The sequence below is a fragment of the Poeciliopsis prolifica genome, unplaced genomic scaffold, assembly GCF_027474105.1.
Source record: "Poeciliopsis prolifica strain line A6 unplaced genomic scaffold, Auburn_PproV2 SCAFFOLD022, whole genome shotgun sequence".
NCBI lineage: Eukaryota > Metazoa > Chordata > Actinopteri > Cyprinodontiformes > Poeciliidae > Poeciliopsis > Poeciliopsis prolifica.
In genome coordinates this window covers 6348940-6376101 of record NW_026562397.1, presented here as the reverse complement: position 1 = coordinate 6376101, position 27162 = coordinate 6348940, and the positions used below count along the sequence as shown (strand labels likewise).

The following is a 27162-nucleotide window of genomic DNA, read 5'->3' as shown; positions in this document are numbered from 1 at the left end:
TGGGCAGAGCATGGCTGCACATTTTTACAGTTGCTGCTCTTAGTGTCTTTCTCAAACACCCAGGTGCCGTTCTGCAGGCAGCTGGGGGACCTGGAGACCCCTCAGCTGTCCAAGGAAGGGGACATTATTTTGGGTGGAATCTTTTCTTTTCACAGCAGCTGGAAGAACAGAGAAAACACTTACACACGAAAGCCACTGCCACTGGAATGCATCAGGTAAATGGCACCACGGAAATCCATGTCGAACAAAATAAATATATACATGTATGTTTTCATCTTTGCTGCTGTCTTCCTGGTTCATGCCAACTCTGAACGTTGAATGTGAAGCTTGAATTTCAGAGAGTTCCAGTTTGCTCAGTCCATGCTTTTTGCCATCGAGGAGATAAACAACAGCACAGACCTGCTGCCGGGCATGACGCTCGGTTATGACATCTACGACACATGCGGCTCCATCGCCAGAAGTGTAAAAGTCGCACTTGCCTTGACAAATAACGACGGCGACGTGTCCCCAACCTCTGAGCGTCCTTGCATGAAAGCAGCACAAGTGCAGGGAATCATGGGAGAAACATCCTCCTCTCCAAGCACGGCGATAGCCACTGTCATCGGCCCATTTCATATCCCACTGGTGGGTAGCATTGATGGCATCTCTAATGTTTATGTTAAATACGTCGTCATCAGTTTTATAAATCATATTAATATGATTCGCCACATGTTTTGTAAAGTACGGGGAGCAAACAGTAGTTTTTGAATGTTTCATGGGTGTTTTATTTGTTGTTGTTTGTTTTGTCTTTTTTTTTTTGCAGATCAGCCACTTTGCCACATGTGCCTGTCTCAGTGATAAAACCAAGTATCCGTCCTTTCTAAGAACCGTACCCAGTGACTACTATCAGAGCAGAGCTCTGGCTCATCTGGTCAAACATTTCGGCTGGACTTGGGTCGGAGCCGTCAGAACCAACGACGACTACGGCAACAACGGCATGGCGACGTTCACAGAAACTGCAGAGCAGCTGGGCATCTGTCTGGAGTATTCTGTCTCTTTCTTCAGAACAGATCCTTTAGAGAAAATACAAAAGATCATTGAAATGATGAAGTCTTCCACCTCAAAGGTTATTGTCGCTTTCCTTTCCCACATGGACATGGACGTGCTTATGCACGAGCTGACGCCTCACAATTTGACCGGGCATCAGTGGGTCGGCAGCGAGTCCTGGATCTTTGACTCTCAGATCGCAGCAATGGATAAGAATCACATACTGGACGGAGCGATAGGCCTTTCCGTTCCTAAGGCGCAAGTCGGTGGACTCAGAGAGTTCATGTTTAATGTCGAGCCCCTGAATTCGTCCAATAGTGAGTTATTTACCGATTTCTGGGAGGCGTTGTTCAGCTGCAGGTTCGAGGAGTCAGAGTCGGCTGAATTTCAAAGCAGATGTACAGGGCATGAAGATCTCACAGAAGTGGAGAACAGCTTCACTGACATGTCACTCATGCCCATTTTTAACAACGTCTATAAGGGAGTGTATGCAGTGGCTCACGCTCTGCATGATATTCTCAGTTGCAATAAAACATGCAATGACAACGTGCGGCTCGACCCGACGACGGTGAGCATTTCATTTTTAATTTAGTTTGCGACGAAACTATAAGATCCTCAAGAAAATATACATCTTAAGATGTTCATCATGTCATCTTGATATTGTGTTAGATTTTACAGCACCTAAAGAAAATTCATTTTAAAACTAAGGAAGGTGATGAGGTGTATTTTAATGAGAACGGAGATCCAGCAGCAATTTACGAAATAATAAACTGGCAACCAGGAGAGAAGGGCATGGTGGATTTTGTCACTGTTGGTCTGTATGATGCATCATTAACTGCAGACAAAAAGCTCAATCTGTCAAACGATGCTCTAATTTGGACGCAGAAGTCATTGGAGGTATTCAGCCATGCGCTACGTTTTATAGCTTCAACCTAAAATGAATGGATTCGTCAGGGTCATTACGCAATGTTTGAGAAATTTGTTGTGCTGCTGTGTTTTCTATGCAGGTTCCTGTGTCAGTTTGCAGTGAGAAATGTCCACCAGGAACACGCAAAGTCCTGCAGAAAGGAAAACCTGTTTGCTGCCACGACTGTGTCAGATGTGCAGAAGGAGAAATAAGCAACGCCACAGGTTGAAAAACTTTGTAATGCAACGTTTTACATTTCCATGAAAAAACAATCTGTCGAGATGACATGTTTTGAGAAGGACAATACTGTCAAAACATTTCCAAAGTACATTAATGAAGAATCCTTAATAAGATTTACTTCACACCTAAAAAATAATATAAGAAATGGGAAGAAATATGAGAAGTTAGAAAGTTTTGTCAGTATTTTAATTTACATAAAAGTTAAAAAAGACATGTTATTACATCCAGTTGTTGTTTGACTTGTGTCACTTGCATAAAAAGTAGCTTAATTAAAATTGCAATCACGCTAAAAATACAGTTACTTTGATTAAAAGTTTCCAGTGCAAAATGTTATTCAAATAAAACTGAAAAATCTCTCATTAAACTTTTAACTTTCCTCTTATAGATTTCACAAAGGGAAAAAGAGATTGCTCTCAAACTATTTTACATTAAAGGTGAATGCTTGCAAATAATAATGTAACATGAAACACAACATGTCAGCAATCATAACACAAATGATGCTGGAAACTCGAGCGCAGTGAAACTTAATCGCTCTGTATTACATTCAAGATTTTATTCGTGTTTTTGATTTGGTTAATGAAAATGAACATTTTTTATTGGCATTTGCATGCACAGCAAGAGAACAAAAAAAGGTTCTCAGTATTGGAGAAAAATCTAGCAACACTAAATGTAAACAGGAAATTTTTTGTTCATAGGTCAGAAAATATAATGTATTTCTCAGAAAAAATGCAAAGGACCATAAGAAACTATTTTAGAAGTAAAGATCTAAGATTTTTAACAAACTTGCATGAGAAAAATATACTCTTCTTTGTAAATGTAACATTTTTGTGCATTCTGATTTCTGCAGATTCAGTCACCTGTGTGAGATGCCCCCTTGAAACCTGGTCAAATGAGGCAAGAGATGCCTGTGTAAAGAAGGAGGCCGTGTTTCTGTCATATGGGGAGATTATGGGAGCACTGCTCACTGCAGCGTCTCTGTTTGGAACATGCTTGACTGCCATTGTCACGGTCATCTTCTTCCGATACAGAAAAACTCCTCTGGTGAGGGCTAACAACTCTGAGCTGAGCTTCCTGCTGCTCTTCTCGCTGACTCTGTGCTTCCTCTGCTCTTTGACCTTCATCGGTGAACCCTCTGAGTGGTCCTGCATGCTGCGCCACACGGCGTTCGGCATCACCTTTGTGCTCTGCCTCTCCTGTGTCCTGGGGAAAACCATAGTGGTTTTGATGGCGTTCAAAGCCACCCTACCAGGAAGAGATGTGATGAAGTGGTTCGGACCGACACAGCAGAGACTCAGCGTTCTCACTTTCACTGCTGTGCAAGTGATCATCTGTATCCTCTGGTTGACGATTTCACCTCCTTTCCCATTTAGGAATTTCAAAGCAGTCAAAGACAAAATAATCTTGGAGTGTTCTCTGGGGTCGGCTGTGGGCTTCTGGTCGGTGCTCGGGTACATAGGACTCCTCGCTGCGTTGTGCTTCAGTTTGGCTTTTTTGGCTCGGAAACTTCCTGATAACTTCAACGAAGCCAAGTTCATCACGTTCAGCATGCTGATATTCTGCGCCGTGTGGATCACTTTCATCCCAGCGTACGTCAGCTCGCCTGGGAAGTTAAGCGTTGCAGTGGAAATTTTTGCCATTTTAGCCTCCACTTTTGGTTTGCTGTTTTGTATCTTCATCCCGAAATGTTACGTAATGCTACTAAAACCGGAAAAAAACACAAAAAAGAACATGATGGGGAAAGGTCAATCAAAGTTATTCTGACGACGAAAGGTAACAAAGTGATTAAATATTATCAAACAGAATATATTGTATATAGTCTGTATATTGAATGTTTTTTGTCTCTGTGTGTTATGAAATTGATTATGTATTGTCTGACATTAAACAGATGGTGTAAAGATTAAGTGGTCTCTTAGTGGTCTAATTTATACGCACAAAAAAATCTTCCTGTATAATTTCTATGTTTTTTTTGTCATTCTGTGTTGAAAAGTAAAACTTCTTTGCTACTGAGAAGAATTTGCTAGCTTCACCTCATGAGGTCTGTCGAGCTAAGTTCATTTCCTGCTTGTTTCAGAAAATGGGAAATTGTCTTCGTTCCAGTCTGTGGCAAATACCAGCTGAGGACTGTGAGTGTCAACAGGACGTGGCGGCGATCCTGACAGCGAAGACGTCGACGGGGACGTCTCGACTGCGAGGAAGGACTAATGGACCGGATTCTTACTTCACAAGAATTAAAAAAGAAATTGCCTTCTGCTTCGTTCTTGTGTCAAAAACATCAGCTGTGCCGTTTGTATCTGAACGTTACACAAACTGGTATGACAGAGGGTGTCTGCCACTTGGAATTGAGACACTTTTTGAGCTTTGACGTGTTTAACCGTGCAAATAAACGAGCAGATTTCCCACTTCTTGCCCAGTGATTCATTTAAATGTGAACAACTGCATTATGAGCAAAGAGGCAGTTTCACTGGGATGTGAAACAGATTAGGGTTTGTGCACTGAAGATGCTACATTTCACTGGTGCATAATGTTCTCTTCAGAATTAGGAATAAAACCATCAATAATAATAATAATAATTAAAAAAAAAGTTTCCTAAAAGAGGAGACAACAATTTTAAACACATAGAGCATAACAGAACATGTGAGGTTAGAATCACAAGTCACACCTCTGTCCACTCGCCCCACCTTTCAGCTCCAGAGACATAATATTACGTCCTGTGTTGCTCCAAACTGCATAAATATCAGTGTGAGCCTGTCAGTGCGGGGACGTGCGATGTTGTTGAGGGTTTGACTCAACATGACGTTCATACAGAGGTGGCCGGAGCAGGGCTGGACGCTGCTGCACCTGTTCTTGGTGACGTCGTTCTCCCAGGCGGAGGAGCAGGGATGCAGACTGAAAGGAGACCCTGAAAACCCTCAGCTGGTTATGGACGGAGACATTTTGTTGGGAGGACTCTTCTCTTTCCACACAAGCTGGAAAGAAAGAGAGAACACCTACATGGAAAAACCTCCACCTTTGCAATGCGCTAGGTAATGTTCACCTGTATATATGTTGTGTTCAATGAATCTGGGATTGATGTAATTGCTAAGGTACATAATTATTCTATGATATATTGATTATCACACCAGCAATTTGCAACTGTGTGCATGAAGTTTGAATTTCAGAGAATTCCAGTTAGCCCAGGCTATGCTGTTCGCCATTGAGGAGATCAATAACCGATCAGAGCTGCTACCAGGCATTTCTCTGGGGTACAGGATTTATGATTCCTGTGGCTCCATTGCTAGAAGCATTCAAGGTGCACTGGGTTTGGTTAACGGGAACGAGGATGTGTCTGACACTTCAAAGGCATGCACAAAACCCGCAAATGTGCAGGCCATAATGGGAGAAGCGTCTTCATCTCCGAGTATGGCTATAGCTACTGTCATCGGACCGTTTCACATCCCACTGGTGAGCAGGGCTGACACACACAACAATAATGACAAATACTGATTCATCTCAGTTACAAGAGGCATTTGAAATGTTTTATATGTACATGTGCTTTCAGATCAGCCACTATGCCACATGTGCTTGTCTCAGTGATAAATCCAAATATCCCTCGTTTCTCAGAACAATACCCAGCGACTCCTATCAGAGCAGAGCTCTGGCCCAGTTAGTGAAGCACTTTGGATGGACTTGGGTCGGAGCTATTCGATCAAATGAAGATTATGGCAATAACGGCATGGCCATATTTACAGAAACTGCACAGCAGCTGGGTATATGTGTGGAATATTCCCTGACTTTCTTTAGAACCGATTCGTCAGACAAAATACAACGACTGATTGAAATGATCAAGGGCTCGACATCGAGGGTGGTTGTTGGTTTCCTCTCTCACATGGACATGGATGTGCTCATACAACACTTGTCGAAGTACAACTTGACCGGGTACCAGTGGGTGGGCACAGAGGCCTGGATCTTTGATTCCCAAACCGCATCCAGAGATAAGAATCGCATTCTGGACGGAGCCATAGGCCTTTTCATTCCCAAAGCGCACGTATCCGGTCTCAGAGAGTTCATGTTTGACGTGAGGCCACTAAACTCGTCCAACACCGACCTGTTCACAGAGTTCTGGGAGGGTTTGTTCAGCTGCGAGTTTAAGCCGTCGGAATCACCAGAAAAGCAGAAAGAGTGCACCGGACACGAAGATCTGACGGGAGTGGAAAACGTTTTCACTGACATGTCCCACATGTCCATCTTTAACAACATGTACAAAGGAGTGTACGCTGTGGCTCACGCACTGCACACAGTGCTGGGCTGCAATCGAACATGCGACATCAACACGAAGCTCGATCCATTAACAGTAAGTAGAGAATGCTTTGAAAGAGCAGGCGTCTGAAGCGCTCCAGCCACGGTTTGCTTGTCTCTGCAGATTTTACGCCACATAAAAAACATTCACTTCAAAACAAAGGAAGGAGATGAGGTTTATTTTAACGAGAATGGAGATCCGGCTGCAAAATACGAAGTCATAAACTGGCAGAGGAAAGAAAATGGCATTGTGGACTTTGTCACTGTGGGTCTCTACGACGCCTCACTGCCACCAGATAAACAGATGAATCTACAAAACGAGTCTTTAGTTTGGGCACAGAACTCTAAAGAGGTAACTTAAAACTGCAACTAAAAATGTCACTTTTCAATGTTCGTCCTTTTCTCTCTAGAAATGTTTTTACACTTCCTTATTCACTTTTGCCTGTTTAGGTGCCTGTGTCTGTTTGCAATGAGAGATGTCCACCAGGAACACGCAAAGTTTTACAGAAAGGGAAACCTGTGTGCTGCTATGACTGTATAAAGTGTGCAGAGGGCGAAATAAGCAACAGCACAGGTTTAGCATTGTTTAATGTGTGCTTTTTTATTTATAAAAAGTTCTTTATAGTGAATTAAATGTCTAATGTTTTAGAAAATCAACAAACTATTGATCTACTGTTTAGTATCAAGGGTGCCTGAAAAAAAATACTAATGTTTTCACATGATTATATGCTTTCGATGATCATTTTAATATTTGTACAATCCATTCATCATTAGGACTAAATAAATCAACATTTTTGAGCCACACAATTTTGTTGCAATAAACATTTTCAAGTTGTTTTAGGAAACAGTATGTTAATCTAACTGGAAAGTTTTTTCACAGCCTTGGTTCATATTTGACTTAATTTTTCCAGATTCTGTCAGCTGTGTGAGATGCCCCCTCGAATCCTGGCCGAACGAGAAGAGAGACGCTTGCATAAAGAAGGAGGCCGTGTTTCTTTCCTACGAGGAAATTATGGGAGCGTTGCTCACCGCAGCGTCTCTATTCGGAACGTGCATGACCTCTGCCGTGGCGTACATTTTTGTCACGTACAGGAACACTCCTCTTGTCAGGGCAAACAACGCTGAGCTGAGCTTCCTGCTGCTCTTCTCCTTGAAGCTTTGTTTCCTCTGCTCTCTGACCTTCATCGGCCAGCCGACTGAGTGGTCCTGCATGCTGCGCCACACATCGTTTGGCATCGCGTTTGTCCTCTGCATTTCCTGTGTCCTGGGGAAAACCATGGTGGTTTTAATGGCGTTCAAAGCCACACTTCCTGGGAGAAACTTGATGAAATGGTTTGGGCCTACGCAGCAGAGACTCAGCGTTCTTGTTTTTACTCTCGTACAAGTGATCATCTGTATCGTCTGGTTAACAACTTCTCCTCCGTTTCCATCCAAGAATTTTAAAGAATTTAAAGACAGAATAAGCTTGGAGTGCTCTCTGGGCTCTTCTGTGGGCTTCTGGGCTGTGCTGGGTTACATTGGCTTTCTTGCCACGTTGTGTTTCATTTGTGCTTTTCTGGCTCGTAAGCTGCCTGACAACTTCAACGAAGCCAAATTCATCACCTTCAGCATGCTGATATTCTGCGCCGTGTGGATCACTTTCATCCCGGCGTACGTCAGCTCTCCTGGGAAGTTCAGCGTCGCTGTAGAAATCTTTGCTATTCTTGCCTCCACCTTTGGACTGCTTATCTGTATCTTCATCCCCAAATGTTATGTCATATTAATGAAACCAGAGAAAAATACTAAAAAGAGTATGATGGGAAAGGGGGCTTGAAAACCATGTTGATAAGTCAAGACATTTTATAATTTTAAGTCTTCCAATATAATGCAAGCATTTTATATTCATATAGTTTAGTTAAAATGTCAAGGAGAGACCCTCGCAAATGTCCAAGAGAAATAAATGTGCCTTGTTGTTTGTTTTGCTTGAGAGAATCTGAAATTAATTTATCCGTCTGTTAATACTTTTAAGTAAATATTCATGTTTTTACCATTATGTTAAAACCATTTGAACGTTCTGACTGAAGAGGAAAAGCAATCGGGCTTTTTCTGTTGTTGCTCCATCGTGGAACAATCTACCTTTCTTGATTAGATCTGTCCACAGCCTGGATCAATTTAAATTGCTTCTCAAAACAAATTTTTATTCTTTGGCATTTATTTGAAGAATTTCTTTGATACTCTTTGTTTTTATCTATCTGTGTTACTGTCGTTTTTGTACAGCACTGTGGTGCAGCTTTACACCTGTTTTTAAAGTGCTATAGAAATAAATTTGACACTGACATTGTAATTCCCATTAGAAATGCTTATTTTTTCAATTGTTATGATGGTTAATAATATGATGCTAATAAAATTGAATGTCTTCCCTTTGTATTGATGTTTGAGAAAAGTAACTTCTTTTCTGAAAGAAAAAGCAATGATACTAATAAACTATATTGTGGTTACAGTCAGAAAAAAAAACAGATCCTGATGTTAGCACTTAAATAACAAGTTAAAGTTGTTTGTTTCTCCCAGGGACAGAGTGTAATAATAGCTTTATTACAGTGACATATGTAATTATTTAGAGCTCACTGGCAAATCATCTACTTTGTTTAGAGAGAATAAAGCCTTAACCGGCAACAATTGTTGCCAGAGATTTTTTTTTTCCACTTTTGCATGCTCTAAATGTGTTGGTTTAGTTTTTGGTAATTTCAAAATAAAATAATAGGATGTCTATAATAAGAAGTTTCAATTTTATGTATCTAGTGTGAATGGCCACATGAAATTGGATTAAATCTGAAGGTATTTGGAAAGAAATCCTCCTTCAGATGCACAATATATATATTATCTGGTTTCATCATAATTGTTGACACACTCATCTTCAAGGACGAAGGGCACTGCACTTCACTTCTAACTCACCTTGGTAACTGTGAAATGTTGAAGCTGAGAACTGAAAGAAGGAAAATGAATTTAGACATTCATCACATAAATCTGAGGGGAAAACAAATGTTTGTCAGCAAGACAATTATCCCAAACACACAGCCTAAGAATTTCAGAAAAAGAAAATCAAATTGCCATTTTGGTCCAGTCAGCCACCTGACTTAACTCCATCAAGTCTGATGATTATTGTCCACAGCTCCCAGTGACTTAAAATCAATTTGAATGAAGAACCAAATCAACTCAGTTGGTCAATGTTTGCGATAGGCAGTGATGTCACTTCGTGACTTGTTACTAACGTCGGACTGCTTTTTTCAGAAACGAGTAATCTCACGCATTGCTGTTTCAAATCCAGTCGTCAGACTAGTTACAAAATCACTTTGCATTACTATCTTTTATAATTTAATTTTATTTCCTCTATGCGTCGTTTCTATACGACAGAAACAAACAATTTACTTTCTAAATCAAGTAATCAGTAATCTAACAAAGTTACTTTTTCAAGTAGTAGTCAGTAATTCGATTAAAGTTACTTTTTCAAAGTAACTATGCCATCACTGATTATAGCTGTCATTTCCACAAAAAAAAAAAAGGGGGGGCTTTTGTACTAAGTATTAAATATATTTAGGCAAGTTTGTTTACGACTAACTAATTTGTTTTGTATGTGTGGATTAGTTGAGTTGCTTCCAGTATCTGGTTTGATCCAAAGCCTCATTAAATCATTTTAATGATCATCGTTAAAATGACTAACAAGGCCTGATTGTCAGCAATTGACAACTGGCCACTTGCTGATGGCAAAGACTGAACAGATTACAGCTCTTATACGTGAAGCTTGAAGATAAGAAAGCATTTTTTCATTGTTCTAGAATAAAACCCACAAATACATTTTCTTTGTCATCTAGAGGTGTATAAAAAACAAGTTTGTGCCAAAAATACAACTCTTAACAAACTAAGAACATTATTTATCTGTAGGAGAGCATCAGGGTTATTGTTGGAGAATTTTAAAATCCCAGGGATTTATTTAATATATTTACTTTCTGTTTGTTTTGCTGAGTTTTCCTAATTTTGTGTTGATGTTTTTGCTGTCAGGAGTTTAGCCTAAGGCTGGGTTCATGCTTCTGATTGCTAACGTTTAAAATAATTTTGCAACCTCATCGCTTTTACCGTCCATTTTCATTTAATTTCATTGCTTTCGGGCTTCTTCATTCGGCCCCCACCTTCCAGGTCCACAGAGATGAAAAGTCCCTTTTCCAATGCACAAAAGCATAAATACAAGCCTGCCCCTTGTCGTTGCACATGTGACGCCACCTGTCAGTGTAGCTACTGCTCCGCATGACGTCCGCTAAGAGAATGTTACTGCAGAGTTGGTTACTACTGCAGTTCGTGTTGACAGCATGTTTTTCTCAGGCCGAAGAGCTTGTATGCAGTCAGAGCGGCGATTTAGAAAGCCCTCAGCTAGTGAAGGATGGAGACATTATGTTGGGGGGGCTTTTTTCCTTCCACAATAACTGGAAAGAAAGAGAGGAGACTTACACTGAAAAACCTCTCCCACTGCAATGTACCAGGTAATTCTATCCAAAAAGTGATTTCATAAAATATGTTGAAATAAATCAAGAGTGTTCAACACATCAGGTTTTGTGACCTGTTTCTGTCATGCTGATTTTCCAGAAGAAACTGAACATGTTGAAAATGATTAATCACTGTCTTGAATGAAGCTTGAATTTCAGAGAGTTCCAGTTAGCCCAGGCGATGCTTTTTGCCATCGAGGAGATCAACAACAGCTCAGACCTGCTGCCGGGGATTTCTCTGGGCTACAAAATCTATGACACGTGTGGCTTCAACGCCAGAAGCGTTAAGGTTGCATTGGCCTTGCTTAATGATTATGAAAATGTGTCTGCTCCTTCCAAGGAATGTGGAAGACCTGCTCAAGTGCAGGCCATCATGGGAGAAGCCTCTTCCTCTCCAAGCACAGCGATAGCCACTGTCATCGGACCGTTTTTTATACCAATGGTGGGTGAAACTGGACACCGCTGCCTTTTTGTAAATGAGTTATCATTTTTAATATATCATTTTTCGAATGTTTCTACTGTATTTTTCAGCATAATGTGATTTGTTTATGTGTATTTTCGCTGTAGATCAGCCACTTTGCCACATGTGCTTGTCTCAGTGACAAATCCAAATATCCCTCGTTTCTCCGAACAATACCCAGCGACTACTATCAGAGCAGAGCTCTGGCCCAGTTAGTGAGGCACTTTGGATGGACTTGGGTCGGAGCTGTCAGAACGAACGATGATTATGGCAACAGCGGCATGGCGACGTTCACAGAAACTGCGCAGCATCTGGGCATCTGCCTGGAGTACTCCGTGTCTTTCTTCAGGACGGATCCAGCCGACAAAATCCAAAAAATAATTAACATCATCAAGGCTTCGACTTCAAAGGTGATAGTCGCTTTCCTCTCCCAAGCTGACATGGATGTGATTATACACGAATTCTCCAGCCACAACCTGACTGGGTACCAGTGGGTGGGAACGGAGGCCTGGATATTTGATTTCCAGACAGCAGCAGGAGACAGGAACCACATCCTAGACGGAGCCGTTGGCCTCTCCATCCCCAAAGCGCACGTCAGTGGCCTTCAAGAGTTCATACTGAATGTGGAGCCATTGTTTTCATCGAACAACAACTTGTTCACAGAGTTCTGGGAGACATTATTCAGCTGCCAGTTTAAGCAGACATACTCAGTGGAGATTAAGGCACAATGCACAGGACAGGAGGATCTGACAGGAGTCGAAAACACCTTCACCGACATGTCGCTCATGCCCATATTTAACAACATGTATAAAGGGGTGTATGCTGTTGCCCACGCTCTGCACAATATCCTCAGCTGTAACCAAACATGTGACGGCAATGCACAGCTGCGTCCGCTCACGGTGAGCTCTTCCTTGTTTTTGTTGAACTTACGTCATTTGTACGACACAGCAAATATGCCGTGATCAAAGTTACGATGAAGTGCTACAAGGAAATGAACAAACTGTTAAAGTCGTCAGTACGGCAAAAAGTGACTACCGAGTATTGATTTTACACGTTTCTTTAGATTTTACAGCAAATAAAAGAGGTTTATTTCAAAACAAAGGAAGGGGATGAAGTGTCCTTTAATGAAAACGGAGATCCGGCCGCAAAATATGAAATTATAAACTGGCAAAGAAGAGACAATGGCCCTGTGGAATTTGCAGTAGTGGGTCTGTATGATGCGTCGTTGGCAGAGGACAGGCAGATGGATGTGCAGATTGAGTCAATCATTTGGGCTCAAAACTCACTGATGGTAAGCTTCAATCAAAAATGGCAAAATATTTATTTATTTATGTATTTATTTTAAGATGTGGTATTTTTTTGTGCAGATGCCTGTCTCAGTTTGCAGTGAGAAGTGTCCACCTGGAACACGAAAAGTCCTCCAGAAAGGAAAACCTATTTGTTGTTATGACTGTTTACACTGTGCTGAAGGAGAAATAAGCAACAGCACAGGCAAGTCAGAGCTAAAGACAGAACTTGTCACAGAAAAAATGCCAATTGGAAAACAAAAAAAAAATCAAATTTTGAACTCATTTATTTGCCTTTACTTGTGGATAAACTTACAAATGACATAAGTGCATTTGTAACTCTGCATGTCTGTTGATTTCACAGATTCTGTCACCTGTGTGAGATGTCCTCTTGAATCCTGGTCGAACGAAAATAGAGATGCTTGTATAAACAAGGAGACGGAGTTTCTTTCATATAGAGAAATTATGGGATCATTGCTCACTGCGGCTTCTTTGTTTGGAACATGCATGACTGTCGTCGTCACAGTCATTTTTATTAAGTACAGGAACACTCCTCTTGTCAGAGCAAACAACTCTGAGCTGAGCTTCCTGCTGCTCTTCTCCTTGAAGCTGTGTTTCCTCTGCTCTCTGACGTTCATCGGCCAGCCCTCTGAGTGGTCCTGCATGCTGCGCCACACGGCCTTCGGCATCACATTCGTCCTCTGTATCTCCTGTGTTCTTGGAAAAACAATAGTGGTCCTAATGGCCTTTAAAGCTACACTTCCTGGTAGAAATGTGATGAAATGGTTTGGGCCTACACAGCAGAGAGTCAGTGTTCTTGGGTTTACTCTCATACAAGTGATCATCTGTATTCTGTGGTTAACCATCTCTCCACCTTTTCCATCCAAAAACTTTGAAGGATTCAAAGATAAAATCATCTTGGAGTGTGCTCTGGGTTCAGCTGTGGGTTTCTGGGCCGTGCTTGGGTATATAGGATTTCTTGCCGTCTTGTGTTTTATTTGTGCTTTTTTGGCACGTAAGCTGCCCGATAATTTCAACGAAGCCAAATTCATCACCTTCAGCATGCTGATATTCTGCGCCGTCTGGATCACTTTCATCCCGGCGTACGTCAGCTCTCCTGGGAAGTTCAGTGTCGCTGTCGAAATCTTTGCTATCCTGGCCTCCAGTTTTGGACTATTGTTTTGTATCTTTATTCCAAAATGTTATGTCATGCTAATAAAACCAGAAAAAAATACAAAAAAGAACATGATGGGGAAGGGTGCCCTGAAATAACTGTATGATTTAAAATATGTCTATGCCTCACTTCATATGCTTCAATCTCAATAGGACGATCTGCATGAATAAAGCTGTAAAGTAAATGTCTGCATGAATAAAGCTGTAAAGTAAATGTTTTTATTATTTGTTTGTTTTTTTGTCTATATGTACGTGCTGCTCACACTCTCATCCCTGCTTTCTTCTGCACTACAGCTTCTGCAGCATAGCAGGGGCTAGTCAGCATGGCCACCCTTAATAAATACCAGTGGATAAACAGTTTTCCTCAAACAGTAAGTTCTTTCTCTCCCATTTGCATCTTGAGCACTGGATGCAGCAGACTTGATTGACGGCGCTAAGACCTTCCCCCGGACTGTAATTGGTTGTTTCTGACCAGGAACAGTGAATTTCTGTACATGGTAATAATATCTTAAAAAGGAGATGGAGGAGCATGATTATTTTTTTTATTCAAAGTTTACTCATACCAAACAGTCACGTGATGACAGATCTCTACTTTGCTTTCACGCAGGACAAACGCCATTGATTTAAACATGGCAACCAAACAGAAAATACTTTATCCTAACCATTAGAAACTGCACAGATTTTGAAAAAAAATTAACATGAAACATTTTTTTTAATTGCAGAAGTTTGAGGTAAATAATGTGCTTGAAAAAAAGTTTGAAAATTAAACTTCTGAACTGTAAAAAAATAAAAACCATTCTGTAGTTTTAGTCATATTTACGAGGGCCTTCCCTTTTCCTCACCCCGCCCAGTGAGTATTGTTTATTCATAACAACTCAGTGAATAGATAAAGTATAAATATTCGTGCAGGTTTTTAAACGCGGCTCTTTCACTCAGCACAATGTCTGCAGGGAGGAGGCCGGAGCGGCAACTGGAGCTTTTTTATTTGTTGTTGGTGTCGTCTTTGTCTCTGGCCGAGGAGCAGGCCTGCATGCACAGAGGCGATCTGGAGGATGCCCAGCTAATAAAGAAAGGTGACATAATGTTAGGAGGAGTCTTTTCATTCCACAGCAACTGGAGGAACAGTCAAGACAACTATGAACAAAAACCTCGGCAACTGCAATGCACCAGGTGAATTACAGTTCTACGCTGATATGAAAGTGACTCAGTTATCTTGCATGTTGCTGAAATAAATATTAAATTAGTAATTATTTGTCTTCAAGCTTAAATTTCAGAGACTTCCAGTTTGCTCAAGCCATGCTTTTTGCCATTGAAGAAATTAACAACAGTTCAGATCTACTTCCGGGAGTTACTCTGGGCTATAAAATGTACGATGCTTGTGGTTTCATTGCCAGAAGCGTCAAAGTTTCGCTGGCCTTGCTCAACGGTAATGAAATGGAGGCTTTTCCTGCAGAGGCATGTACAAGACCTGCACAGGTTCAGGTGATAATGGGAGAAACATCTTCCTCTCCTAGTGCAGCCATTGCCACTGCTGTTGGACCCTTTCACATCCCAATGGTGGGTGAAAATGTCCATGTATTCAGTTTGCTGAGCATTTTCTTATAGTAAATAAATTGTGAAAAAAAAAAAAAAAAGCTGTATGTTTCTTCTTCATCAGATCAGCCATTTTTCCACGTGTGCTTGTCTCAGTGATAAAACCAAGTACCCGTCATTTCTCAGAACGATTCCCAGTGACTATTACCAGAGCAGAGCACTGGCCCAACTGGTCAAACACTTTGGATGGACTTGGATCGGAGCTGTTCGATCCAATGATGACTACGGAAACAACGGCATGGCGACGTTCACTGAAACCGCAGAGCAGCTGGGCATCTGTCTGGAATATTCTGTATCATTCTTTAGAACTGATCCACCTGATAAAATACAGAAGATTATTGAGGTCATCAAGTCGTCCAACTCAAAGGTCGTCGTTGCCTTCCTCTCCCACATGGACTTAGACGTGTTGTTAAATGTGTTTGCTGTGAACAATTTGACTGGCTACCAGTGGGTGGGAACGGAAGGCTGGATGTTTGATTCTCAGATTGCAGCAATGGACAAAAATCGCATTCTGGATGGAGCGATAGGTCTTTCCATCCCCAAAGCGCACCTCAGTGGACTCAGAGAGTTCATGTTTAACGTTAAGCCGCTGAATTCCTCAAATAGCGAGTTATTTACAAAGCTTTGGGAGGCGTTGTTCAGCTGTAAGTTCAAGCAATCAAACTCGGCAGAGACTCAGAGGGAATGCACCGGAGAGGAAGATCTAACTGGAGTAGAAAACAGCTTCACGGATATGTCACTCATGCCGATATTTTACAATGTCTATAAAGGGGTTTATGCAGTGGCTCATGCTCTGCATGAAATTCTCGACTGCAATAAAACATGTGACATCAATGTACAGCTCGATCCACACACAGTAAGTTTAATGTTAGAACTGATATGACGCCTACAGGACATTTTATTGATCAAAGCTCGGCCCTTTTGCCATATTTGTTATTAATCCTGACTCATTTTATGTTAGATTTTACAGCATGTACAAAGGATTCGCTTTAGAACAAAGGAAGGAGACGAGGTTTATTTTAATGAGAACGGAGATCCGCCAGCAAAATATGAGATCATAAACTGGCAGCGCGGTGAAAATGGCTTGTTGAACTTTGCGGCTGTCGGCCTTTATGATGCATCGTTGCCAGTAAATAAACAGCTAAATGTGAAAATTGGGTCAATAGTTTGGGCTAAAAACTCACGCCAGGTAAGTTGCCACATGATTAAAAACTAACTTGTTCTTGATTTTCTGGTTTGATTTCAAATAGTTGAAAAATTCACCACAATCTGTGTTATTTTTGTCATTGGACTGCATGTTTCTGCAGCTGCCAGTTTCAGTTTGCAGTGAGAAGTGTCCCCCAGGAACACAGAAAGTCCTCCAGAAAGGTCGACCTGTTTGCTGTTTTGACTGTATCAGATGTGCAGAAGGAGAAATGAGCAACAGCACAGGTTAGTAAGCATTTATATGTCCATGTGTATCATTGTTTTAGTTATGTATAGGTCATTGATCACATCTAGCCACATGTATTCTTTATGCAGTTCTAAGATCAAGACCAGTTCAGCTCAACATCTGTTTTGCCATGATTTCACAGATTCTGTCACCTGTGTGAGATGCCCTCTTGAATCCTGGTCAAATGGAAATCGAACTGCCTGCATAAAGAAGAAAGCTGAGTTTCTTTCATATAGAGAAATTATGGGATCATTGCTCACTGCGGCTTCTTTGTTTGGAACATGCATGACTGTCGTCGTCGCAGTCATTTTTATTAAGTACAGGAACACTCCTCTTGTCAGAGCAAACAACTCTGAGCTGAGCTTCCTGCTGCTCCTCTCCTTGAAGCTGTGTTTCCTCTGCTCTCTGACGTTCATCGGCCAGCCCTCTGAGTGGTCCTGCATGCTGCGCCACACGGCCTTCGGCATCACATTCGTCCTCTGTATCTCCTGTGTTCTTGGAAAAACAATAGTGGTTCTAATGGCCTTTAAAGCTACACTTCCTGGTAGAAATGTGATGAAATGGTTTGGGCCTACACAGCAGAGAGTCAGTGTTCTTGGGTTTACTCTCATACAAGTGATCATTTGTATTGTCTGGTTAACAACTTCGCCTCCATTTCCATCCAAGAATTTTAAAGAATTTAAAGACAAAATCATCTTGGAGTGTTCGTTGGGTTCAGCTGTGGGTTTCTGGGCCGTGCTTGGGTATATTGGACTTCTCGCTATGTTGTGTTTTATTTGTGCTTTTTTGGCACGTAAGCTGCCCGATAATTTCAACGAAGCCAAATTCATCACCTTCAGCATGCTGATATTCTGCGCCGTGTGGATCACTTTCATCCCGGCGTACGTCAGCTCTCCTGGGAAGTTCAGCGTCGCTGTAGAAATCTTTGCTATCCTGGCCTCCAGTTTTGGATTATTGTTTTGTATCTTTATTCCAAAATGCTACATCATGGTGATGAAACCAGAAAAAAACACCAAAAGGAACATGATGGGAAAGGGCGCCCCAAAATAATTTTTTTAAACCAATCATTTTGGTTACTTGTTTTAGGGCAGGTTGGTTGAGTTTAGATGACACTCAATTAAATTCATCGATCACTCCCATCATGTCAGAGCCAGCTCTTCCACTTTTTGTTCCTTTAGCTGCTCAGCTCTCACTCTCAGTGGCTCCGACCTGCTTGTAGCAGGTTGTTTTGATTGGCATCATGGAAGCTTGTCTTCTTTGGAAAGTGTTCTCAAAAACAGGATAAATACTAACTCAGACGAGGAACCAAATAATAGTTCCTTGTATCCATAGTTGGGGCAATGGATATTTTTTTAAATTCCAACCTGCACTGAGACTTGGCTAGAGAGTTTGGTTCTGTCTCTACTTTGGTTCTCTTCAGTAGGTTTGCTAGGAGTGCTTTGGTTAATTATTTATTTATTTTTTTGTAAAAAAGAAAAAACTAAAGATTTGATTGAAACATTGCACAAAAGCAAGAATTCCTGCTTTCATAACAGAGCAAATTAATAGATTCTGGCAAGTATAAGATTTCTCATAAAAACTATCAATGCAAAGGGATTTATTAATATGAAAAGCATTCACATTTTACAAATTAAGCTAGAACTTCTTTGGGAGCAGTACCAAACGAGCTCCCAAAGAAAGGCTGCCTCTTTTTTCTTGGAGTCGGCTTCCTTCAGCTGGCTCTCTGAAAAAAGCTGAACTTCCCATCAGGAATACATAATACATATGATAAAGTTAAACAATTTTCAAGCTGTTTTACAAATAAAAACCTGAAAAGTGTTGCTTTTTCTTCTTTCACTTGGAATGTTTCTAAATAAAATCGAGTCCAGTCGAGTTAATTGCATGCAGTAGTCACTTCAATAGTAAATTGTGACGACTTCAGAGATGCAGTCATGTTCACTGGTGAAGAAACGCCGACTGACGTTGTGAATAGGCTAATAGCAGATTATGAGGCAATAGTCCAATCTTCTAACAAGTCACAAAGTGCCACTTGATTTTATTGCGCTATTTATGTTTGCTTTTATGTTTTATATTTTCCCAGCTTAACTCTTCTGTATGTTGTGCACAGCTCTGTCACTTTGCCAATTTACAGAAAACTAGAGGAAAGACTGTGAAAGTCATTCGAACCTAAATCCTGTTCAATAAACACATTTAAAAAGCAATTATTATTAGACTTTCGCTATGTTGTAAATAAAATGTTTGCATGTTATATAGACAGCATTAAAAATGTGCAAATATTGCCATAGAAATCTTATAGGGATGGAAGCTGCTGTAAAGTGTTTCTGTACCTGCAGACATGGTTGGGTTTTCCCTTTTCCTCACTCCAACCTGTGGGTTAGACAAATCATGAGCATTTTGTCATCAAAGCTCATGCAAATTCACAGCGTATAAATATTCAGGTGAGGGTTTCCAGCTCGTTTCTTTGTGTCAGGATGGCGTCTGCACAGACATGGCCACGGCGAAGGTGGACCATTTTTTATTGGCTGGTAGTGGCGTCTTCGTCTCACGCAAAGGAACCAGCCTGCACACAAATAGGGGATCTGGAGGACGCCCAGCTCATTCGCAACGGGGACATAATGTTGGGAGGAATCTTCTCTTTCCACAGTAGCTGGAAAAACAGCCAAGATAGCTATGAAAAAAACCCTCTGAGACTGCAATGCACCAGGTGAATTACAAAGCTAATTCGGTAAAGATCATTCATTCTTTTGACTGATTTTGTTTGTATATATAACTTAAAGACTTAATTTGGATCTATTTTCATTATTCAAACTTGTATTTAAGCTTAAATTTCAGAGATTTCCAGTTTGCTCAAGCCATGCTTTTTGCCATTGAGGAAATCAACAACAGTTCAGATCTACTTCCGGGAGTTACTCTGGGCTATAAAATGTATGACACCTGTGGCTCCATTGCCAGAAGTGTGAGAGTCGCCTTGGCCTTGCTCAACGGTAATGAAATGGAGGCTTTACCTGCAGAGGCATGTACAAGACCTGCACAGGTTCAGGTGATAATGGGAGAAACATCTTCCTCCCCTACAGCAGCCATAGCGACTGCTGTTGGACCCTTTCACATCCCAATGGTGGGTGAAAAAGATAAAAATTTAAGTTAAAAAATATATATTTATATCTTTGTTTCGCAGTTGTTTTAAAATGTTTGTCTTCATTTTAATAGATCAGCCACTTTGCCACGTGTGCTTGTCTCAGTGATAAAACCAAGTATCCGTCATTTCTCAGAACAATTCCTAGTGACTATTACCAGAGCAGAGCACTGGCCCAACTGGTCAAGTATTTTGGTTGGACTTGGATCGGTGCCGTCAGAACCAACGACGATTACGGAAATAATGGCATGGCGACGTTCATATCCACCGCACAGCAGCTGGGTGTATGTGTGGAGTACTCCATATCATTCTTTCGAACAGATCCATTGGAGAAAATACAAAAAATAATTGAGATTATTAAGACGTCTACCTCAAAGGTCATTGTTACTTTTCTCTCCAACATGGATTGGGACGTGCTGCTGCATGAATTTTCTAGAAACAATTTGACCGGCTACCAGTGGGTGGGAACCGAAGGCTGGATTTCTGATTCTCAAATTGCAGCAATGGATAAAAGTCATATTCTGGATGGAGCTGTAGGTCTTTCCATCCCCAAAGCGCATGTGAACGGAATCAAAAAGTTCATGTTTAATGTTAAGCCTCTGAATTCCTCAAACAGTGTCTTATTCAGAGAGTTCTGGGAGGCGTTGTTCAGCTGTAAGTTCAAGCAATCAAACTCGGCAGAGACTCAGAGGGAATGCACCGGAGAGGAAGATCTAACTGGAGTAGAAAACAGCTTCACGGATATGTCACTCATGCCGATATTTTACAATGTCTATAAAGGGGTTTATGCAGTGGCTCATGCTCTGCATGAAATTCTCGACTGCAATAAAACATGTGACAAGAACGTCCAGCTCGATCCACACACAGTAGGTTTACCTTGTGTTTTAGTAGAACATGATACCAAAAAATAAAATTCTGAAAAACATTTCCCAGTCACAGGTCGGTTTGTGCTTTGTTTCATCTTAATAGTAGTTTTTGTTCCGTCAGATTTTACAGCAATTACAAAAGATCCGCTTCAAGACAAAGGAAGGAGACTTTGTCTCCTTCAATGACAAAGGAGATCCACCAGCAAAATATGAAATAATAAACTGGCAGCCAAGAGAGAACGACACAGTTGAATTTGTCAGTGTTGGAATATATGATGCGTCTTTACCTGAAGGTAGACAATTGAGTGTGAAAAACACGTCTTTAATCTGGGCGAAAAACTCACTGCAGGTAAACAACTAACTGTAAAAACTACATCCACTCCAGCATATTTCAATTGTCACCTTGTTGTAAAGTTAGACCACATATATTTAGACGTATATTTTTGCTTTTGCAGGTCCCTGTGTCAGTTTGCAGTGAGACGTGTCCTCATGGTACACATAAGGTCCTCCAGAAGGGGAAACCTGTTTGCTGTTATGACTGTGTGCGATGTGCAGAAGGAGAAATGAGCAACACCACAGGTTCAGTATCACCCAAGCAAGTTGGGATTTGGATCAAGTAGAGCATGTGTTAAGTTTCGTCTCACCATAATGACATATCCCCAGTAAATGATACGCTTTGATATTATTTTTTGCAGATTCTATTTCCTGTTTCAAATGCTTCCCAGAGTTCTGGTCAAATGAGGGACGAGATGCCTGCATAAAGAAAGAGGAGCTGTTCCTTTCATATGAGGAGATTATGGGGTCATTACTAACAACAGCTTCCTTATTTGGAACATGTATGACTGCTCTTGTTGCGGCCATTTTTTTCAGACATCGCAAAACTCCTCTTGTGAGGGCAAACAATTCGGAGCTGAGCTTCCTGCTGCTCTTCTCCTTGACTCTGTGTTTCCTCTGCTCTCTGACGTTCATCGGCCAGCCCACTGAGTGGTCCTGCATGCTGCGGCACACGGCATTCGGCATCACCTTCGTCCTCTGCATCTCCTGCGTCCTCGGCAAAACCATAGTGGTTCTAATGGCCTTCAAAGCTTCGCTTCCAGGGAGAAATATCACAAAATGGTTTGGGCCTACGCAGCAAAGAGTCAGTGTTCTGGGTTTTACTCTGATACAGGTTCTGATTTGTGTCATCTGGTTAACTATAGCTCCTCCACTTCCAATCAAGAACTTTAAGGAATTCAAAGATAAAATTGTTTTGGAGTGTAATTTGGGCTCCACCATTGGTTTCTGGTCTGTCCTTGGATATATAGGTCTCCTCGCCATGATGTGTTTTCTTTTTGCTTTTCTGGCTCGAAAGTTACCAGATAATTTCAACGAAGCTAAAATGATAACCTTCAGCATGTTGATATTCTGTGCCGTCTGGATCACTTTTATCCCAGCTTATGTCAGCTCTCCTGGAAAATTCAGTGTTGCTGTGGAGATATTTGCTATTCTTGCCTCCAGTTTTGGACTGCTGATTTGCATTTTCATACCAAAGTGCTACATCATTTTACTAAAACCAGAGAAAAATACAAAGAAAAATATGATGGGGAAAGGGTCAAGAAAAACATAAAAAGACAGTGGGTTGTTTTTTCACATCTACAAACCCACAGCAAAAAATAAATAACTTCCAAAAAAAAAAAACCTCAAACGCAGTAAGGTGGATCTAGTTTGAACTAAAGCAGATCACTTTATTAGGCCCAGAACTGAAACATAAAGTAACAAATTTTCCCTTAACTTCTTGCAAAATAAATAATTATGTCAGACTAAAGAAGTTGTTGAAATAATAAACTTGTTGTAAAATACTACATTTAGCAATACCTTCCTATTATGACACTGAAGTGGGTCTGCTTAGGAACCGGTTTGCATATACATTTGCCTGGTGATGTATTTTGGTCATATTCACAATGATACTACATATAAACTCCAAACATGAATACCCAACACGTCTTGCAGGAAGTCTGTTGGTTTTCAGTCAACTTCATGTCACTATTGCCAGCCACATTTACATTAGTTTGGTGTGCACTGCTTCAGACAACTTAATCTATTAATTTTCTCTCATGACACTTAAGAAAAAACACACAAGTCCATCTTCTATTCCAAATTAGATAAACCATCTGGAACAGGATTGACTGGCATAAACTTCGTCCATTTTAAACACCCAGTAATGAAGAGTACAAACATACCTATGGTACACATCATGCAGACAACTCTTTTTCTTCAATCCCATATACTGTTGTTGTTTTCGTAATATTAAATCCTGACCTAAATTTGAAGGAGAAGCTGAAGATTAGTGTGAGGATCAACCTCAAAGACCTGAAGCTCGTCAACATTGATGAATCGTCAACGTACCAGTGGAAATGTGCAAAAAAGTTCTGAACATAAGAAAGGATTGATTGCTTTGATTATTAAAAAGGTTATGAATACTTTTTAGCATGCCCTTTTTCAAATGATTTCTTAAAGAACACCCCTTTAGATTGTATTATCTTTTAAAAGACAATAACCACACACTTCTTGTTTGAAAGTGGTATGAATAATGTTGAGCTGAACTGTAAGAGAGAAATTTATCAAGTGTTTTATGTTGTGCAAAGTTTGCACTACATGGAATTAAAAGGAAGTATATAAAATTGTGCTTGTCTTACTGGTCTGTTGCTGCCTCTGGAGATTGAGATGGATTTTGACAAACACACCTCTAACGTATAAAGCCCTGAGAAGACGAGCAGATCTGACATCTAACAGAGAGGAACCATGCTGCTGTGCAGGTTGCTCCTAATCTCTGTGCTAACAAAAACAGGAAGGACTGGATGTCGACTGCTAGGAGGAACACAACCGCCTGAATTAGCACAGGATGGGGATCTCATCATTGGAGGCATTTTTTCATTTCGCACAGGCCAGAATTATTTTACCGACACTTTTCAGTCAGTTCCAGGCTTCCGAAAATGCAACAAGTATGGCTGGGCTTGTATTTCAGTCCACACTAATTTAATAATTACCTTATTATTGTCTTTTTAAATGATTCATGGCGTCATGTCTGGTTTATTTTACATGTACATTGTTGTGACTTAGATTTCCAATTGTGATGTACGTTTCCAGTTTCAACTTCAGAGAATTCAAATTTGCCCAAACAATGATCTTTGCTATAAATGAGATCAACAAAAACCCTGAAATGCTTTCTGGTGTGAGGCTTGGCTACAAGATCTATGACAGCTGTGGGACGATGGACATACTGAGGGCTGCGTTGGCGCTGGTGAGTGGGCTCCGAGAGGACGTCGGTGATGTCGGCTGCCCGGACACTGAGGCGGTGCGGGCTATCCTAGGCCATTCAGGATCAAGTCCAACCATCGCATTTTCACAGATTGTTGGACGATTTCACATACCTGTGGTAAGTTACAGACGAGAGGTTGACAAAATACCAGTGAAGTGTTGAGGCATTCTCTTAGTATTCAGATTTGTGAGTTAGTTTCTATAATAATCTCTTGAACCCTCATGTAAGGTGATTTGTTGTCCTGTTATAGATCAGCCATTTTGCAACTTGTTCCTGCCTGAGCAATAGGAGAGAACATCCGACTTTTTTCAGAACTATTCCCAGCGACTACTACCAAAGCAAAGCTCTGGCAAAGCTGGTCAGGCATTTTGGGTGGACGTGGGTTGGGGCCGTAGCCGTGGATAATGATTATGGCTTGGATGGAATTGCGGCATTCATCCAAGCTGCAGAAGAATATGGAGTCTGTATAGAGTACTCTGAAGCGTTTTCATCTTCTGACCCGCCCAACGTCGTGCAGAGAATAACAGAAACCATTAAGCAGTCCACTTCAAAGGTCATCGTGGCTTTTATGTCTCATAGGGAAATTAAAATACTCGCTTCCGAGTTGCACAAGCAGAACATCACAGGACTGCAGTGGATCGGCAGTGATGCGTGGATCACAGATTCATCCCTTGCAGATGGCGAAGGACACTCCATCCTGCTGGGGTCACTTGGTTTCACTGTGCCCAAAGCTAAAATCCCTGGACTAGAAGAACATTTGAGGCAGCTGCACCCTTCACAGTTCCCCAACAGCCAGTTTATCAAAGATTTCTGGGAAGAAGTGTTTAATTGTTCTCTAAATGATACCGTGAACTCACAAAGACGGCCCTGCAGTGGCACAGAGAGCTTGCAGAGTGTTGAATCCCAGTTCACCAATGTGTCTGAGCTCAGATTTACCAATAATGTCTACAAGTCCGTTTTTGCAGTAGCTCATGCACTTGACCTCATAATTAAATGTGGCGGTAACGAAGCCCCCTCGTCCAGTAGGAGCTGTTTTGACTCCAAACAAATAAAGCCATGGCAGGTGAGAAACTCTGAGTTTATTGTGAAATAAATAAACTGTCTATGATTTCATGTGAATGTCTTTTGCAGATTTTGCAAAGTCTCCACAGAGTAAATTTCACCACTATGAATGGGCAAAGAGTTTATTTCGACAGAAATGGAGACTCACCAGCAAGATATGAACTTGTAAATTTACAAATGACAACAAGAGGGATCATGGAAGGAGAAACTGTTGGCATTTATGATGCTTCTTTCCCAGATGACCAACAGTTCACCATGAACAACATCTCTGTGGTCTGGGCAAATGGCTTGTTGGAGGTAATGAGCTTTTTTCTTGTTGTTTAAAAAAATTTTAATTTAACATGATCACTTTTTTGTGAAATACAATATAATGTTGCAATAATCTTTTTGTCAAGGCTCCTGTGTCAGAGTGCAGTAAGAAATGTCTCCCTGGAACTTATAAGGTCCTCCAGAAAGGAAAGCCAATCTGCTGCCACGACTGCATACCTTGTCCAGCAGGCGAAATTACAAATATAACCGGTAATCTTACAGTGTACAGATTCAGTCTTTTGATTCAAGCGCTGACCAGATGTTTTTTCCCACTTTGTTTTACAGAATCATTGCAGTGTTTTAAATGCCCTCTGGAGTACTGGTCAAATAGCCAAAGAGATTTCTGCATCCCAAAACCAGTTGAGTTTCTGTCGTACAATGAAATCCTCGGGATGGTGTTGGCGATGTGTTCGCTTCTTGGAATCTTTTTGACTACGATCGCTACGCTAATCTTCTTCACCCACAAAGAGACTCCGATCGTACGAGCCAACAACTCAGAGCTGAGCTTCCTGCTCCTCGTCTCCTTGACTCTCTGCTTCCTGTGTTCGCTAACCTTCATCGGCCGGCCCACCGAGTGGTCCTGCATGCTGCGGCACACGGCATTCGGCATGACCTTTGTCCTCTGCATTTCCTGTGTTCTCGGGAAAACGGTGGTGGTTTTAATAGCCTTCAGGGCCACACGTCCAGGCAGCAACTTAATGAAATGGTTTGGACCAGCGCAGCAGAGACTCAGCGTGTTAGCCTTCACGCTCATACAGGTTTTGATTTGCCTACTTTGGTTAACTATAAGTCCTCCGTTCCCCTTCATGAATTTTGTGCTGTTTGAGGAAAGAATCGTTTTGCAGTGCGATCTCGGGTCAGCCATCGGGTTCTACGCTGTTCTAGGATACATTGGGTTTTTGGCCGTGCTATGTTTTGTGCTTGCGTTTTTGGCTCGAAAGCTGCCTGATAACTTTAATGAAGCTAAGTTTATTACCTTTAGCATGTTGATATTCACCTCAGTCTGGATTACATTTATCCCAGCATACGTCAGCTCTCCTGGTAAACTAAGCGATGCTGTGGAAATATTTGCTATTCTTGCCTCTGCTTATGGAGTTCTGTTTTGTATTTTTCTGCCGAAATGCTGGATAATATTGTTCAAACCCGATCAGAATACCAAGAAACATATAATGGGAAAGACAGTCAAAACGGATATCCAATATTAACAGGCTCTTTCTGAGAAACTGTTTAAGAAAAAGGGTTTCAATGTTGTGTGGACATGGTAATAAAACTGTAAAATAAAGTTGTGATTTTACTGGTATCTGTTGTGGTAGAAATGCTTCTTTTTTTTTAGACTAGTTATAAAAAAGTTGAAATACTTATATCAAATAGTCATAAACCAAATAGCACATAGTTTTTTTATTTTATTTTTTTAATTAGAGTCATGTAAAAAAACAAAAGACGAAACACTTGGAAAATATAATAAAAATATTTATTGTACATTTTTAGAAAATAAAAGAAAATCTATGAAAATAAAAAGATTATATGCTTCCCCACAGTAGAGAAATTTAGGTACAACAGCAGCAAACTGGAAGGCATTGTAGATTTA

At 40.9% G+C, this 27162-nt stretch overlaps 6 protein-coding genes across 7 annotated transcripts; all 6 read left to right on the top strand.

Moving 5' to 3' along the window:
- The first annotated feature begins 345 nt into the window (after positions 1-345).
- LOC129369944 (extracellular calcium-sensing receptor-like) lies at positions 346-3934 on the top strand. Of its 2 annotated transcripts, XM_055045621.1 has the most exons (6): positions 346-624; positions 803-1305; positions 1345-1594; positions 1696-1923; positions 2034-2157; positions 3021-3934. In XM_055045621.1, the coding sequence occupies exons 1-6, from the start codon at positions 361-363 to the stop codon at positions 3932-3934; spliced, it is 2283 nt and encodes a 760-aa protein (XP_054901596.1). In that variant the 5' UTR covers positions 346-360. The 2 variants fall into 2 exon arrangements, with proteins under 2 accessions (XP_054901596.1, XP_054901595.1); XM_055045620.1 differs by having other exon boundaries at positions 803-1594.
- Positions 3935-5077: 1143 nt separating this feature from the next.
- Positions 5078-8261, top strand: LOC129369945 (extracellular calcium-sensing receptor-like). Its single transcript, XM_055045623.1, has 6 exons — positions 5078-5196; positions 5320-5614; positions 5712-6503; positions 6573-6800; positions 6899-7022; positions 7360-8261. Exons 1-6 carry the CDS (start codon positions 5093-5095, stop codon positions 8259-8261), a joined length of 2445 nt encoding a protein of 814 aa, XP_054901598.1. The 5' UTR covers positions 5078-5092.
- A 2522-nt stretch (positions 8262-10783) lies between these two features.
- On the top strand, positions 10784-13980 carry LOC129369946 (extracellular calcium-sensing receptor-like). The gene is made up of 6 exons (XM_055045624.1): positions 10784-10959; positions 11110-11404; positions 11530-12321; positions 12486-12713; positions 12790-12913; positions 13073-13980. Exons 1-6 carry the CDS (start codon positions 10871-10873, stop codon positions 13978-13980), a joined length of 2436 nt encoding a protein of 811 aa, XP_054901599.1. The 5' UTR covers positions 10784-10870.
- Positions 13981-14821: 841 nt separating this feature from the next.
- LOC129369847 (extracellular calcium-sensing receptor-like) lies at positions 14822-17956 on the top strand. Its single transcript, XM_055045503.1, has 6 exons — positions 14822-15051; positions 15144-15438; positions 15539-16330; positions 16436-16663; positions 16782-16905; positions 17049-17956. Exons 1-6 carry the CDS (start codon positions 14822-14824, stop codon positions 17954-17956), a joined length of 2577 nt encoding a protein of 858 aa, XP_054901478.1.
- A 1466-nt stretch (positions 17957-19422) lies between these two features.
- Positions 19423-22511, top strand: LOC129369851 (extracellular calcium-sensing receptor-like). The gene is made up of 6 exons (XM_055045511.1): positions 19423-19610; positions 19727-20021; positions 20114-20905; positions 21027-21254; positions 21361-21484; positions 21601-22511. Exons 1-6 carry the CDS (start codon positions 19522-19524, stop codon positions 22509-22511), a joined length of 2439 nt encoding a protein of 812 aa, XP_054901486.1. The 5' UTR covers positions 19423-19521.
- A 1175-nt stretch (positions 22512-23686) lies between these two features.
- LOC129369864 (extracellular calcium-sensing receptor-like) lies at positions 23687-26806 on the top strand. Its single transcript, XM_055045525.1, has 6 exons — positions 23687-23886; positions 24032-24320; positions 24454-25266; positions 25335-25562; positions 25661-25784; positions 25860-26806. Exons 1-6 carry the CDS (start codon positions 23687-23689, stop codon positions 26777-26779), a joined length of 2574 nt encoding a protein of 857 aa, XP_054901500.1. The 3' UTR covers positions 26780-26806.
- Positions 26807-27162: the final 356 nt, after the last annotated feature.

Coding starts and splice junctions, on each gene's coding strand:
- LOC129369944 (XM_055045620.1), top strand. CDS start 361: ATGCTTTTTGCCATCGAGGAGATAAACAACAGCACAGACCTGCTGCCG. Junction 625..802: donor GCCCATTTCATATCCCACTG/GTGGGTAGCATT, acceptor TTTTTTTTGCAG/ATCAGCCACTTTGCCACATG. Junction 1,924..2,033: donor GGACGCAGAAGTCATTGGAG/GTATTCAGCCAT, acceptor TTTTCTATGCAG/GTTCCTGTGTCAGTTTGCAG.
- LOC129369945 (XM_055045623.1), top strand. CDS start 5,093: ATGGACGGAGACATTTTGTTGGGAGGACTCTTCTCTTTCCACACAAGC. Junction 5,197..5,319: donor CCACCTTTGCAATGCGCTAG/GTAATGTTCACC, acceptor GTGTGCATGAAG/TTTGAATTTCAGAGAATTCC. Junction 6,504..6,572: donor CGAAGCTCGATCCATTAACA/GTAAGTAGAGAA, acceptor TTGTCTCTGCAG/ATTTTACGCCACATAAAAAA.
- LOC129369946 (XM_055045624.1), top strand. CDS start 10,871: ATGTTGGGGGGGCTTTTTTCCTTCCACAATAACTGGAAAGAAAGAGAG. Junction 10,960..11,109: donor CTCCCACTGCAATGTACCAG/GTAATTCTATCC, acceptor TCTTGAATGAAG/CTTGAATTTCAGAGAGTTCC. Junction 12,322..12,485: donor CACAGCTGCGTCCGCTCACG/GTGAGCTCTTCC, acceptor ACGTTTCTTTAG/ATTTTACAGCAAATAAAAGA.
- LOC129369847 (XM_055045503.1), top strand. CDS start 14,822: ATGTCTGCAGGGAGGAGGCCGGAGCGGCAACTGGAGCTTTTTTATTTG. Junction 15,052..15,143: donor CGGCAACTGCAATGCACCAG/GTGAATTACAGT, acceptor TTTGTCTTCAAG/CTTAAATTTCAGAGACTTCC. Junction 16,331..16,435: donor TACAGCTCGATCCACACACA/GTAAGTTTAATG, acceptor ATTTTATGTTAG/ATTTTACAGCATGTACAAAG.
- LOC129369851 (XM_055045511.1), top strand. CDS start 19,522: ATGTTGGGAGGAATCTTCTCTTTCCACAGTAGCTGGAAAAACAGCCAA. Junction 20,022..20,113: donor GACCCTTTCACATCCCAATG/GTGGGTGAAAAA, acceptor TCATTTTAATAG/ATCAGCCACTTTGCCACGTG. Junction 21,485..21,600: donor AGAAATGAGCAACACCACAG/GTTCAGTATCAC, acceptor TATTTTTTGCAG/ATTCTATTTCCTGTTTCAAA.
- LOC129369864 (XM_055045525.1), top strand. CDS start 23,687: ATGCTGCTGTGCAGGTTGCTCCTAATCTCTGTGCTAACAAAAACAGGA. Junction 24,321..24,453: donor GACGATTTCACATACCTGTG/GTAAGTTACAGA, acceptor GTCCTGTTATAG/ATCAGCCATTTTGCAACTTG. Junction 25,267..25,334: donor AACAAATAAAGCCATGGCAG/GTGAGAAACTCT, acceptor TGTCTTTTGCAG/ATTTTGCAAAGTCTCCACAG.